Genomic DNA, 16,251 nt, shown 5'->3' with positions numbered 1-16,251 from the left:
TTGTTTTGGATGTTGGACGGTATACAGTGCTTGACCTAAACAAACCTGAAGCTGGCCTTTCTTAAGTGATCACTTTCCTTTTCAAATTGAGGTAGTGTATAGCATCTCGAGTTTTCCATGGTTGCCATGTGTTGAACTTGTCTCTTTTGGCAAGGCCACCCTCAACGTTTCTCCTTCTGTTGCTGAACCCATTTTTTGTTGCCTTTAGGACTCTATCCAAGCTAAACATTTGTAAAGTGTTAGTACTCTCTCCCTAAAACGTGATAGAATTTGCATATACCTGATGGGTAACTTTAATTTACATTTAAGTCCCTAGTTAATGGTATCCGGAGCCTGTAAATTAAATGCTGTTAGTGGGCAGCCTGACTCATTATGCCATCCATTAGAGTAGCCTTTTTAGACATTTCTCTAGCCTGCCACTGCATCCTGTAGTGCAGTTTTAAACTGCCATTTCGACTGGCAAAATAAATGTTTTGCCAGGCCTGAAACACACTTTTTTTATACATACAAGTCACCCGTAAGTTATGCCCTGAAGGCTCATAGGGCAGGATGCATAGTATTTAAAATACAGGACATGTGGTTTCAAGTTTTACATGTCCGGCAAGTGAAAAACCCTTAAAGTTGTTTTTCTCTGTTGTAAGGCCCATCTCTCCTGTTGACTAACACTGGGTTACCTTATTACATTTAATAAGTGCTAACTTTGGATTGGCAGCAGATAGAGATATGCTGTTTACACTCAAATTGTCATTTGAAAAAGAAAGTTGGATTTTAAGTCGCAATTCTGAAATTGTCATTTTTAGAATGTTTTTTTGTTGTTTTTATTTTTACCTACCATTTGTGCCTTTTGCCAGTGTCCTGAGTGGCATCACTATGAATTGCTCTGCTTCTGGAGAGTGAAACAAAGGGGCTTTGGTGTGAACAGGATGGGCCGCCCAGCAGGTTGGCTAGAGGAGAAGCTGTACACTACAAAGGGCTTTGTCTCTTGCACACAAAGGAATCTGACATGAGGTCTTCCTGCCTATTGTCACCCCAGACAGTTTTGAGCCTTGACGAGGGAAGGGAAGAACGATCCAGGACCAGATGTGAGGTAATGACATAGAGTCCACACACACAAAGGTTGACACAAAGTATAAATATTGGACCTCCAGAGCCAGTCATCAGAGCACTCCCAGACCTGTGGAAGTTAGACAAGGACTGCCCTGCTGCTTGAAGGGCTACTTTGCTGTTTGAGAAGGAAAACTGGACCTGAGTGCCTTCATCCCATGCTAACCAGAATGACTCCAAGGGTCAGTTGTCTGACCTGTGTGAGCTACAGGCCACAACAAGCCTCCGAGGCCTCCCTGCAACTGTTCAGCTGATCTGCTACAACTGGACCTGCCTGAACCCTGTTGACCTCTGCTTGAGTGAATCTATGATCCCCAAGAGTTGCCTCCCCACGGCCTGGTCCCTTGGCTGACATGAAACTGTACTCCTCCTGAAAGAAAAGCTGAAATTCTGAAGTATGGACTCCTTGGGACTGCGAACAGTCCCTTAAGCGCCAAGGCTGCTGTCCGCAATGACCGCCAGCACAGAGTCCAGTGAAACATGCTACTTGATTTGAGAAATACAGTCTGCAGTGACCGACAATGTGGGACCTACACTTTCCGCTACAGCACCGACATCCCATGGTGACTGCCAGTGTGAAGCTCAAGTAAAGACTGGCCATGATGCCCAACCGGCTCTTTGCGCTACAGCGACAACCATCCACAATTCTCTCCTTACTCATTGCAACCTCCTATAATGCGAACAGAACTCTTCATGCTGGACTTGGAAGGTAACGTTTCAGCAGGACTAACCCGGTACTGGTACCAGTCCATGCTCCATCATGGTTGGCCTGAACTTGTTTTATGACTTCCCCCTAGTCTAGCACGAACAGAGATGACGGTTAGTGGCACTTTGTTCTCTAATTAGATTGTTGTTGTTCTGCTGTTATTTATTAACATTTTCTGTTTCCTTTATTTTTAATTGGTTTAGGTTTTTTCTTGTGTTGTGTTTTTCACGTTATTACTGTTTGTGTGCTGCATAAATGCTTTACCCATTGCCTCTAAGTTATGGCAGACTGTACTTGTGCCAAGCTACCAGACCGTTAAGCACAGGTTAATTTAGTGTGTTTTATGGTTCAGTCTGACCAGGATTATGGTTGTTGCCTGAGTTGCCTGTTACCTGAGTCCCCCTCAACAAATAACCCGATTTCTTACACCATAACATCTCAGACACTAAACACTTGAGAATAAACTTAAGCTCTCATTTGTCAGTTATTTTTTGCTATTCTGCTGATCTGCTCAGTTCTTCACTTCTGCAGAATGTGCTTTTGAAAAGATGACAAGGTCTGTCAAATCTGTGTTAGCCTCCTACGCAATGGTATGGTGAATTCTTAATACTTCCCCCTCCATATTGGTTATACTGTTGTGTTCAAATGGTGTGAAAGATTCTCTTTAGTTCAAGGTAAGAGGATTGCGATTATTCACTGAATGGCAACTTGACTGGCTGCTTTAAGGCAGTTTTGTGTCATCAATTCTCGCCATCCCATGAAGAGGAGGCGGGATGAAGAGTCAATTTGAATTCAACCTTTCATGAGAGGGTCAGGTTGATGGACTAGTATCTTATACTGCAATTGCTGCATACACTTGCTAGAAAATATAGGGAACATCTTTCCATGATTCCAGTACAGCTGGGGCAAAGTTAAGTTTTTTTGTTAATGTGTATGTCTTTGTACTGTTTTACAGTAAGTGTGGGCTAACCTTTTGAGTTTGGTATGATTGAACATTGTGTCTGTTAAATAGAGATGTCTGCAAGTTTTTTGCGTTTCTCATCGCATGGACTTTGGATTTGGATTCAGCTAGTTAAATTAGTAAGACAAGATTGCCTTTTGCTGTTACCTTCACATCATAGATTTTACACAATATGAGTGTGATAGAGAGATTTAATGGCATTCAGAGCTGCTATTTTTTGGTCTCGCATAGAGACCGCTTTAGGTATTTCGTCGGCTTTATGTTTAAAAAACAAATCATAATAAAAATGTTTTCATAAATATAGACTTTTTGGGTCTTACGGTCAGCCTACTTTCCATTGGTGTGTTAAAGTGTCAGCCACTCTTCTCTCTTCAGCCATTGTGTCTCTTGAATGTGAGTTGTAGCATTTTGCTTGTGCACATGACCATTCACCTAAAATATAATCCGCTTTGTCATGGCTGAAAGGCCAATCTATAATTGTCTTTGCTATTAAAACCATTGAGAAATGTGTGCTTTCTCAACTAAACGGCCACATCAAAAAGTACAACCTTCTTGACACCATCCAATCTGGGTTCAGGAAAGGCTGCAGTCCAGAGACTGCTATACTAAACATCATCGATGACCTACACAGATCTTTGGCCTGCCTCCTAGACCTCTCGGCTGCCCTGGACACTGTCAACCATGACATCCTCTTAAACACCCTCTCACAGCGTGCAGGCATCAACTGGACTGTCCTTCAGTGGTTCACCTCCTTTCTAAGCTAGCGCTTGCAGCTAATCAAGTTCAACAGCTCCAATTTAAAAACAGCACCAGGAATCCCTCAAGGGACAGTCCTGACTCCTACACTATTCAACCTCTATAGAAATTCCTTGCAATGATCCTGAAGCAAGCTAGAATAGCCTCCCATCTATATGCAGATGACACTGAACTCTACGTGAAAATCTGGTCAGTCAGACAAGACATCCAGCACCTAAATAACACACTCTTCACAGTTCAAGCCTAGCAGACCAGCAACCACCTGAAACACAACCCCAACAAAGCTGAACTCTTTCTCATTCATGCTAAAGAAAAATCCTTTCCCCGTAGACAGCTGGCTCGGCAACCTCACGGCATTAAAATTTAAACTGTCCATCTCCAACTCCGTTAAATTCCTGGGGATTCCACTTGACTGCTACCAAAGCATGAAAGACCATATTAATGCCTCAGCAAAAAGCACACTTTACACGCTGACAAACCCTAAAGTTAAACCCTTAATCCCGATTGAAGACCTAAAGACTGTGGTGCAAACCTTAGTCCTACACAAGCTGGACTATGGCAAAGCAATGGTGGCGGGTGTCCCCAAATCCTGCCTAGCCCCATTTGAAAGCTACTCTCGACGCTGCAGCTAGACTTATATCGAAGTAAAGGCTCTTTGAGCAAATCACCCCCACCCTCAAGCAACTGAACTGGCTTCCAGTCGAGGCAAGGGTCATACTTAACTCCCTGCATAACTCACAATGCATGCTACACTGCAAAACCAATCTACCTCACAATAACGTGTTCAAAAGCATGTCAAAAGAGACCTCTACAAAGCTCAAACAGTCTACTCTTGATTTCTCCAAAATTTAAGAGAGAAATATCGCACCCGCTTTTTCTCTGGGAATGCTCCTAGAATCTGGAACTGCGTGAAAATCAATTCTTCCCTCACCTCAAAAAGAATTGAAGCTTCTACTCTTCAACAAATAACAAAACTCATCCCCTTAAAGCATCTGACAAGCCTGGGGGCAGCCTCCCTGCACCCTCGAACTAAATCTGTGCAGCACCACCCTGGGGAAAACTGTGCCTTCAAGTCCCCCCCCCCCCCCCGTCTTCACGAGGCCTTACCTCAGAACTACATAGACCATTTTTACTACTATCCATCTTATTTTTACTGTTTTACTGATACTATGTACTTTTCTATGTACCCCTCCTTTAATCTCGTACAATTGTCACTGTGCTCCATAAAGCACTATGTATGTACGTGTACAGTAACTACCGCAAAATTGTATCTGCAACCTTCCCAAATGTCCTTGTATACCTCTTCACTGTCACCATGTATCATTATTTACTCCAAATGTATCCTACTTAGGTGCTGCTTATGCAATTCCTTGTATACCTCATCACATCCTGTCACTATGTATCTGTATTTGCTCCAAATGTATCTCAAGTAGTCACTTATTGTGCTCACTCTGTGAAGTGCTCTGATGCCCTCCGGTCAAGTTCGCACTGTTCAAAACTCAATAAATAAAAATTAATTGAATGAATAAAGTAAAAATAAAAAATACATTTCCTATTTTAAAAAAAAATATATATATATATATTTTTTTATGTTTTACTTATTTTGGTTTTTCAAACATGGATGCCACATTTGGACAGCAGCATTTTCAAATTCTGGTTTTAGTTTGAGGTTTATTGCATATGTTTGTGAAAAAATAAAAATGCATTTAAAAAAATCATTGGCTTGCCAATGCCAGTTCCATTACTTTTGTGAATGCTTGTTTGTTTTGAAATACTTTTTTTTTTTTTTTTTCTCTCTTTCTCCTCAGCCATGGGTCAGGAAGCAGGCAAGCCGGCCTGGCCCAAACCAGCAGGAGGCTACCAGACAATTACTGGGCGCAGGTATGGAAGAAGACATGCCTATGTCAGCTTTCGACCTTCTTTGGCCAATCCAGAGAGGACATCGAGCCCGCAGAGCAGAGAATGTGAAGGACTTGAACTTGATGATGTTCGAAAGGAAACCCCCCTATGTGTGTGCCTTGTAATTCCGTATCTTGCAGCGCTCTATCGAATTTAATTTCAATCAACTAGGTTAAAAAGTGAAGAAAGAAAAGCCAGATTGGGAGACTTACAGTTGACACTTGGTTGGTGATAATAGTCGTTGAGGCATGGGGAATGCAACAGCAGCGAGGCAGTGGCCTTGGGAAAAAAAATGCCAGCTACTGAAACTTCGTATAAAGATACTTAAGTTGCCCGCAGGCAGATATTGATTACAAGCTTTACTTATCTGCGTGCCCTTGATTGGCACGGGCTCTTCCTTTAACTTGAAATTTGAATATTGTGTTCCATCATATTATACCACAATTATGGTAGTCCTGATATGTTGTGGATTTATTAAGCACCTATGTCTAACATTTTGCTGCCTTTCCCAAGGTCATGTTGTGACCAGCCTGGTTTGTTACAGTTTGGAAGCTTCTCCCATGACTTAAATATATCGCTTTGCCGTAGTATGTTCTTTTTTCATCTTTTATGGTGTGTGGGTGCATTGAGAAGAGCAGTTAGCGCACCATAGAGGAGTACAGCTGACTTGCTGTTTCACAAAAGATATGCAGTTGATGAAGCGTTTTACTTTATTGCATTTTTCTCGCAATAAAGAAATGAAAACTTTTGAAGAGGTGTGGTTGTAAAAATTACTAAGCAATTGCTTTGAGGGGTGTGTTCAGCTGAGTCTAGTTAATACAGGCATTTGAATATCCTTGATTAACCCATTTTGGACATCTTGTGGCGCAGTGTCTTCTGACCTGGATGAGAGTGTAGCTTACTAATGTAAAGGCTTGTATTGCTATGTGCTACTTCACTTGTTCTGGCACCACTAACCTTTTAAATGCAGATGCATATATCGCCAATTTGAAACGCTGATTTAAACTGACCCATGGGCTTCTGATCTAGATTTCACATGTTGGAGTAGAGACCCAAGTCAATAGACAGACATCACTCTATTAAACCTATCCAATTCTACCATCTGTTATTTTACAATTGACCTCAAAACCAAGTCTTATTATATAGCCAAATTCCTTTTTTGCCTAATCTAATGTTGAATGCTTCCAAATTTCAAAAGCCAATATTTGTCAACGTTGTGGAATAAGCTGTTGGTAAAGTTCTTCAAGGTTTACACTTTACTCTCAAACCATTAACACTTAACGCTTATGGCAGTTAGTCCTGTCCTCTCTGCTTAACTGTTTAGAGTAGTTGCAGCAAAAACGGATCTGGAAGCTATCACCTTGGTATGCAAGGGTGTGGCTAAACCCCGGATGCTTTATCAACGTAGTGGCTGTGGGAGGGGTTGGTCGCTTCCGCATCTCCTAACGAAAGTGTTTCACAGTGCTATGCAGAAATCCAAGGCCAGCCTAACAGTTTTTCTTTCCTGTTTTCACAACATTTATTACCCTGTTGATTATGCTCCAATCTGTGAAGTTAATGGTTCCTGGGTTCACTCTAACTGACTGTCTTTCCTGCAAGAGGTAAAACATACCACCCCACACCCAGGCTATTGTCCCTGCCCTGAAACACGTCTCATGCCTCATTACAGTCAAGCACTGGAATACCAACTGTCCGTAGATTAATGCTAATTAAACTACTTGAGGTTCAGACAGGTAAAAGGTAATTTTCTTAAAGTTACCTTTACAAAATATTTAATCTCAACTTTATATTAAAAGTGCTTTGTTAAATATTAAGAATAGTCTGACTGACTTTTGTAGCTGTTCCCTGACAAACGTTAAAGATTAAAGTCTATAATCTTTAGTTTGACATTTTCTAGGATTCAGTAAACACTGAGTGAAAATGGCTGGTTTGAGAGGCTGTACTTGCTTAAAGTTTGGCCATAAACTATTGAATTGTGTGTTAACTGGATAATGTGATTCACCAGCAGAAGCATTCGTGATAATCCCATTTGCATATGAAATCTTTCTTTAGAAAGACAGTTGCCAAGAGCCTGAGTCATTCGTCCACACACAAACTTTGGTTCCTTTAGAATAATTTCTGACAGCGATTCTTAATCTTATGTCATTCCTGTGGCCCCCACTTAATCACTACAGAAAGTGGGGGCACCAACCTAAGCAATTTCTATGATTTGAACACATTATGAAATATTATATTTAATTCACAGACAACAAATGTCATTTTAATGGAAAAGTGATACTCTGGACTGAAGCATTTTTTTTTTTGCAGAGTTATATATAGCGCGAACTTGACCCGAATCGGGCATCAGAGTGTTTTACATAGCACCAGTTACGTTACACGAGGACACACATTCATTTTTGTTAGGCACGGGGAGATTAAGTGATTTGCCCAGAATCACAGGATGTTCAGCGTCATTGATGAGACTCGAACCCAGTTCCCTAGATTCGAGGCCGACAGCCCTAGCCGTTAGGCCAGCTCCTCTCTTACTTTGTCCTGCTTGCTCCTAATACATGCTCTCATTTAGTTGCAAATGTCAGTGCTTTAATTGAGGCCACCATCATCCATAATGGATACTGGCGCAGCGGCCAGGGTGACTGACTCCGGAACCGGGGGCTCACGGTTCGATCCCCGGCGGCAGATCCGCCCAGAACCATGTGACTCTGGGCAATAGCTCGCTTAATCCTCCCGATAGCCCCCAGCACCTTGACACCTTCGGGTAATTGTTCTCGCTTTACAAATACTGGACATTTCTTTACATTTAATTGTGCTGCATGCACAAATCAAGTCAATAAATCCAGTCAAGGTTACCAACTTAATTTTTAACTTCCAGTTTCAAATTCATACACATTTGTACAGCATTTTAGCATTTTAATTGAGCTTTTTAATGTGTATATATACCTAAATTAATCTGCCAATATTTATTTTTCTAAACAGTTGCATACCCCTAAGTCGGGTAACAACTGCTGATGTATCAATGTGAAAGCAGCAGACAAAGGATCCAGTGTACACTGGTTAGGGCCGAAAGTAAGAGACTGTATTTAAATCATATGCTAAGCTGTTGCCAGTTTACAAACCTAAGTGTGACGCTGACATGCTAATTATGCAAAAGTGAGAGTTGTGCCCATTTTAAATGTGACATGTGCTTGCACATGAACAGTCAAAAACAGCTTTGTGCATTTAAATGCCTGATGTATTCCTGCAGTTGACATTTGTGTACATAAAAATACCTTTATAGTTTTTTCTAATTGTTTTTTATTCAGTTTTAAAAAAGTGAACAGTCAAAACAAATCTTGCATTAATGCTTAAAGTTCTGCTGTATAATAAAGTGATCTCCCATCTAGGCAAGGGTTAAAAAGTACCTATGTTGATTGCTGTACCTAGGCCACGAGCCCTGCATCCCCTGCATTGGTTAATTATTTATTTGATATCTGTACACTGCACTGGTTTTGCAGATTATGCACAAGAGGGAGCTGGTTTTACCATCCCTCTAAGACTTGAATGCATACTACGGTATGTTCCTTTTCCAAGTTTGATGAACATTTTCTCTCTCTGCAATGTTGATAGCAGTACCTAATGGGTTTCAGTGGGAGAGTGCTAGAAACAAAGAAGTTCCCATAAAATAGCTTTTCATAATGTATGCATGCAACCAATGAGAAAATTGAGGGCAGTTTCTTAGATTGCTTGTACCTCAAAGGAAATTTTGAATCCTGGGTGCTTATCTATTTACTAAAATTAAACAGATTTTGCTGGAGAGGGCTGACTGTTGATGGCCTCCTTAGTGTTCAAAACCACATTGAAATCTCTGAATAATTATGACTCGCCATAAGTAATGTTGTAAGAAATATTAAAATACTGGCATTCCCACTTTTACAAATCTAGGTGCATGTACTGCACCAATTGAATTAGTTGTGCAATTGGCCTGCTAGCTAGACCTATGCATTCAGACTTGCATCCAACAACAATTACCAGACCAGTATAGTGGGAAGAGATCAAAATTACTGTTGCCTACATTCGGGGGATATTCAGGTGGTCTTCCTGTGAGATAGGAGCTCTGAATCATGAGCCTCAAGAAGCCACCGCTACAGTGCAGAGAATCTACATGGCCTAATTTGGGTAGAGCAGAATTCAACGCTATGCACTGCCTTTGAGGAGTTCAGCAATCTCGCTCGAGAGCTATCCCTTCTTCTTTACATGGCTATCAAAATGCAAATACCGTCTAAGCGTGATATTGAATTTAAAGGCAGGACACGTAGGAAACTTTACACCTTCACAAAAATATTGCTGCTGGTAAAATGAATTAACAAAGTTGTTTCCATACATATTTAGGAACTTTTATTTTGACATCTACAAAATGCATGAAACCAAAGGAGTCTCATTTCTATGCAACATAGCCTATAAAGGAGGGGAGAAGTGTGATTTGTTAGAGCACTTGAAAGAGGTGGGTAAGCAGCTTGAAATCGATTGTAACTGCTACTGATTCCCAGTGGAGTTCTTTGAGTGTCTTTGCTCTGCTCACGTGTTTGTATCTCCCTGTTACCAATTCAGTACACCCGCTTTAAGACTGGTAAAGGTCTTTAGGAGCTATTAAGTATAGGGAAGTGCAGCTGTCTAATTGTTATCCCATTGTGGGCTGGGTAGTGGTTTTAGATCTACTTCAGGGCAGAAAAAAAACACATTTTTATTAATGGTTTCCGGGATGAGTTATTAGACCAGGTAATTTTAAATCATTAGACATCTAGTAACTTTTATTCATTGTAAGAATATCTTGGTTATTGGACTTGGCTTCATGTCCACTATAGTCTCCTCAATTGTGAAGGATGCAGGGATATGTAGTAAAGTGCTGCAATGGTTTAAAACCAACTAACATGTCTGTTGTTGGTTGTTTTAGGCTAAGCTAAATGTTTTTCATCCTGATTTTCACTACATTGTAGATTTGGTTTACTTGTGTGAGGTTGCAAAATGTTTTTCTGCTATCATCTTGATTTGCTGCTGTAAGATTGAAAACGTGGATCTGGTTATTATAGGACATTGTGGAAATAATTTTACATAGTTGTTTTTTTTTTTTTTTAAACAAAAAGGAAGTGTAGATCCTTTCAGGAAACCTAAGACAGCTTGGGAAAGGCATTGCTGTGCTGACTGTTCTCAAAAGCTTATGAATTTGAACCAGTGCTTGGCATATGTGGACACCTTTACCACTTGTTTAGAAGGATTGATTGGTCGGGGATATCAAATATAGCAGATAGATCTAATAGTATGAGAAGCAGTCATTTTTATTAATCTTGATATTTTCTGTAGATGTAATCCTTTTTGTCCATTAGATGTGAGAATTCATAAGATTATCATGGAGGTGATGGATCGCACCATCTTTGACATTAGCAAATAGGGTCTTCTTGAAAGAAGCCACAATACCAGCACCAGCCAGTCAATTAACGTGTATCCCTAGGGCATCCTTTTACTCTTCTTGTTCCTCTGACGTATGTTTTAAAAAAAATATATATATATTTGGACTAAAATGTAATACTGCTTCTCCCAAGTGGGTCATCCGGTACTTTGAAAGTATATTACTTTGGATTGTCAGATTTTCAGGTGTAGTAAAGGTGTCATTATTGGAAATGTTTTAAAAGTAATTGTCTTCCTTTTCAGGGAATCAATAGAATTATTGAAAAATAGTTTTGTCTCTTAATACTTCTCCAGGCTTTAGTTAAGATAAAACACCAGCACATATGTATTTAGCTGATATAAAAAATGTCAAAAACATATCTATATGCAGAATTATTTTGTTGGAAATCTATCAGTGATCTTTCATTTTCTAGTATGAATATGCTGCTGTTAGATGTTTGGTAAAATCGTGATCTGTGCCACTGTGATTAGTAGAGTAATCCTAACTTATCTTCCACACATTGATCTCTGCTATGCCCTCCAAGACTTGATGTTGGCTCAGAACCTCTATTTAAGCAGCTTCTTACTGCACCGACTCAGGCTAAAATATTCTTTCTTGATGATAACACATTATTTGTCCCTCCTCGAAGATGATCCTGAAAGCGTTATCTAGTGTCCGGTAAGAGGTATCATGATAAAATATGGTAGTTGTATTTTTGGAAATGTGTGCGTGAAAAGTTGTTTTCACGCTGGAAGGAGAAATATCAAAATTCGAAACTCCATTACCTTAATTGTGACGATATGCATGACTGCACAGCACTAAAATAGATTAGGCATTATAGATATTTAATCGGATTAAGTGTAATTAGAAGATCAGTAATGTTGGTTGGTATGATTAACAAACTATAAACTATAGTAACACCGATGAACTGGGTGAAAATACCTTGGTGCAAACCTGATACATTTTCACATCTCAAGGAGGGTTTATAGGATTTTAAGATGTTTCATGTTTGCGACGAGGCTTTATAGCGCCTGCAAGTTTCTCCAATGCTCTTTGGTCTGTCTCTTTCTTCACTAGTTTAGTATTGACCCAAGTTCGTTCTTAGTATTATTTTTCAGGTTCCTTTCACTCGCCATCATAGACTAGTTCAATATTCTGAATTGCCAGGAAATGTGCATTTAGATATTGGACATGTACGGCTATGCTTTTGCAGATTTGTTTATTATTCACCTACCTCCTATTGTAAATGGAGAAACCCATCAATGAGAGCAGTGCATTTGTAAAAGAAAACCAACGCAGTTTCAAATGCCTGTAACATCATGTTGAAACTTTTTGTTTGCTCCAGAAATATTCTTCACCATATTTCCAGTCCTTTAAGATACACTATTTATACTTTTCCATTTAATAATACTAATCCTTACTTTCTTGTTGCAGGGTCCTCAGAAAGTTCTTGTCCTGTGATTCCTAGTCCATATGCCTCGTTCACAACTAGACCTTGTTTACAAAGTGTCAAACCTGAAGCGTCTGTCTGTGGAGGTGTGGTGAGCCCAAGAAGAAGTGATTCAATATATTCTGCAGTCCGACGGACTGGAACAGACCAGTGGACATTGAGCAGCAGTTACGAGCGAGTAAAGGTTTCCCAAGACTTTCATGTACAAACTTTAGAGACCAATAGACCAAATGGGATTACTTTTGTAAACATGGACTCCTATGAGCCAGAGAGCAGTGAAGAAGAATTGGATGAGGAATTCACTGAGGATTGTTTGTATCTAACTGAGGAGGAAGGAAAATTACGGAAAACTCTTGATCACATGTTGTCCGAGCTGGAGAAAGATGTGGAGACTTTGAGTGGTCTCCAGTCACAACTGCCTTCTTTAAATCATAGGGATCAAATGGAAGACATGGGGGAATTGACCTCAAGCCAGTCCACACGTGGTATGGATTTGACTCTTCAGAATAATAAAAGGACACTACAGAGAAGAACCTCAACTTTTGAAGCTAATGTCTCTCCCGATAGTGTGAACAGTATCACTTTGAAATGTGAAGTGCATCAAAACAACAAACCTGATTCCTCCGTCAGGAACACCTTGTCAATTTATAATGACTTAAATAGCACTGACAAATCCTCATCAACAGATTCCTCTGAGCTTGTGGTTAGGCCTAAAATTAGAAAACAGTCAAGTGGGAGCCAGATAGATAAGAAAAAGCAGCGGTCTTCTGAGGAAGAGCAGAAAGAGGAAGAAGAAAAAAAAATGGTAAGGAGTTGGGAAGACCGTGTAGAGGCCCCACTTGGCAGACCCAAGGCTCCTGTGAGGACAGCCAAAGAAACAATTCAGAGCGATATGTTCTTTGACCCTCGAGACTACATAGGTGCTCAGGAGCAGCCAACTGATGTCCTGGAAAAGCAAGATAAGGGGGCAGAGAAGGACAAAAGTGGTGCTATGGATGAAGCCACATTTTGGGAGGATTTTGAATCTTACAGCAGGAATGTTTCTAGTTCAATCAAGGACGACAACAGGTAAATGTTCACTTCATGTTTTTCATCTTTGATTCCTGTGCCTTGTTTTTTCCTATTAATCTTTCATTCACTCAGTTCATTTTTTCAATGATGTTAGCACTATGTTGTGTGTTTAGAGTTTGAATAAAATCTGCCCTGTTTAAGGCTGATATAGTTAGTTCATTCAATATGGCTTGGTTCAGATAGCTTTAGCTTTTCTGATTTAAAAAATAAAAATAAAACTATGGCCTCTGTCTATGCTCCAGACCTCTCAATTGCTATTTAGTGGCTCTGCTATTTAACATCTGAAAAAGTCTGACTCGTTGCTTATAAAACTTTGCTTGGAAAACTGTACCAAATTCTTTTTCATGGGGCATTCAATGAGATAATGATGAAGGGAAATGTGTGTGAGAGAGGCTGACTCCGGTCACACCTAGTTTAGGTGAAGACTTTCATTATTGTAGAGCTTTCACTCCCTTCCTTCAAACTCTTGTTTACTGAGATGAAAAAAACGACATGGAGTTCATAGGTCTCTGCCTGATTGTTGCTGAGATGAGTACTTGGTTTTTCAATATGCGTATGCCACCAAGACCATGCTACACATTAAACCTATAGCAAAGTAGGACTTTGTTTTTTCTATGTCTGATGCCAGTAAACTAGTGGACATTGTAGAAGTGTCTCAGAATAAATCCCTCAAAAACCAAAGATCCATGCAATAATTAAGGCGTCGGCTGTTGTCCTGAATTCAGCCTTATCAGTTTTGAGACCTTAATCACAGAAGCCAGCAACGTGGGTGCTCTCCCTGACCAGAATTGTTAGTGATTGCCACAAACCGACCAAGTTGTAGAAACTGTCTCTATTCATCTCAAAACAAGTGTCATTTCCTTACCTGGCTTCTCCTATTAAAGTTAAAACACGATTACCTTGATCTCTTCATGAAGCTTGTTTTGTTGTAGCTATTTTTTATAGCACTCATTCTGACATTAATATAGTCTGGTGGTACACCTAGGAGGCCAGTAATGTTCCACAGTGTTTTAATGGTATACAAATCCATTGTAATTGGCACTGCATCAATAATAAATTAAAAGACTTCACATGTACAAAACTCTGCCAACAAGGTATTGGAGAACTAGGAGAATGTACCTCCATACTCTGGACACTGATTAACACCAAGATAGGCACAGTGTGTTGCGGACTTCGTACATCTTTTAATTTCAACCCACCAGGAATCTACATCTTGTAGCATTGTTCTGCATCCAAGCATTTACCCTTTAACCAGCCCCTGCAAGTGATCATATTCATTGGGAGTACCTTAAATTTTAAGTATTTCTTGGAGCAGGTACACACACTGTCTATGTTGCAGACAGCAGAATACCTGCATAACTGTTGAGCTGTCACTCAAATGCTGATTGCTGCCTAATATTTTGAGACTGGGTTGACCATGAGTCAAAAAGACTGGGCTCTCTGGACAGAAGAGCCAAACCTGTTATTAGAGATGACCCGAGGTCTCTTTAGTATCTGCAACATCCTGCATCTAAAAGAAACCCTTCTAACTCCTTGCTCTGTTATTGCAGAAAGACTGCACTGTCAGAGATGTACCCAGGGTAGAGAGGTGATGCTGCTGGATTTGGCTGTTGAAACATGTGAAGAGGAACACAAATTTACAACTACTAGCCAGGATGAAACTGACCGAAAGCAGCTGGGATCTGCAGTTTGCCACTGCAAGTCTGTATTGGGTGGCTCCAACTACACAATGAAAGTAGGGCCTGTGACGTGAAGCCCTGGGCGACATAGTCATACTACGAACATTCCTTTGTCACTCCATACTGCTCAAATGAATGAGACAGATCAGGAGTTGGCAAGGCGAGTGGGTAGGTGACAGCCACGCGGAAGACCAGGATGATGAGCCTGTTCGTGTGTTGGTTTAAAAAATGTTCTACTGACTAGTGTTTGCCCTAGACTGTAATTGGGGCTTCATAGACACTGAAACAGTTTTCTTAGAGAGGAACAAGATGATGTGGTCATGGCGGGGGTTCGACATGCTGCCTGTGGACTTGTACCTCTGTGTCTCCTGCTTTCCTGGATGAGTTGGAGGGCCCGGTGGGCCATAAATTTAAGTCTTATGGTGCTTTGGGGCTAGCAGTGGGCTCATCGTGTAGCACCACAAATCCATTGAAGGGCATTTGTCTCAGTGTGAATACTCGATCGCTGCTCCCCTTTTAATTTCCCCTTCCTTCCTTCCATACCCACCCTCACCACTCTCACCTTAAAGTGTAGGGGGGGGTTGTAGATGTACACTACATGCTTGATCCCTTTAGAGTGTCGAGGTACCATGCTTGCTGCCATCCTGGCCACGAAGAGAGGGGCAAGACTACGCACTCTGGATATGTATGATTTCCTAAGGTCCCCGCAAGTAGGGAGTACTGACACGTCTCAAAATATGAAATAACACTACCCTGTCCCATGAAACCGAGCTGTCTCTTATGTGAACAAAAATGACTCGTGAAGATATCAGTTAATACTCTGCATTTATTTATTTATTTTTATTGTTGTTGATAGACTTGCTTTCCTGAATGGTCTTAAGGACCCTGAATTGAGTTGTTAATCTAATGGTATTCAGATATTCCTGAAGCAGAAAACTCTGTTCGCTTTCTTTTCATATGAGCTCGCACCTCCCCCACTGAAGCTTCCTTAAGAGCCATAATAGCCAGATTTATAAGCTATTTTGACTGTAATGCTAAGCTAGTTGGTCTAGAATGCTATCTTACAGGCATCTAAGAGAGTGGGCCCCAGCCTTCCTATGAAAATAGGGCGCAGTACTTCATCCTAGATTTTACTCTGGCTATCCTGAATCTGGCTTGAAAATGTCACACCTGAGAGGAGAACTGAGGCTTCTCTGCAAATTTAGG

General features: G+C 40.6%; 1 protein-coding gene across 1 annotated transcript in view; it reads left to right on the top strand.

The window, feature by feature from the left end:
* The window catches only part of PJA2 (praja ring finger ubiquitin ligase 2), a 202,257-nt gene that overhangs the window by 47,060 nt on the left and 138,946 nt on the right, over positions 1-16,251 (top strand). Inside the window, exons 2-3 of the mRNA XM_085632581.1 lie at positions 5,336-5,536; positions 12,280-13,363. Coding sequence (XP_085488707.1) covers positions 5,338-5,536; positions 12,280-13,363 — 1,283 coding nt within the window. The 5' untranslated portion in view covers positions 5,336-5,337. The remainder of the gene's footprint in view (positions 1-5,335; positions 5,537-12,279; positions 13,364-16,251) is intronic.

The sequence above is a fragment of the Triturus cristatus genome, chromosome 2_1 (assembly GCF_964204655.1).
Source record: "Triturus cristatus chromosome 2_1, aTriCri1.1, whole genome shotgun sequence".
Lineage (NCBI taxonomy): Eukaryota > Metazoa > Chordata > Amphibia > Caudata > Salamandridae > Triturus > Triturus cristatus.
This window is presented reverse-complemented; position numbering and strand designations above follow the sequence as displayed.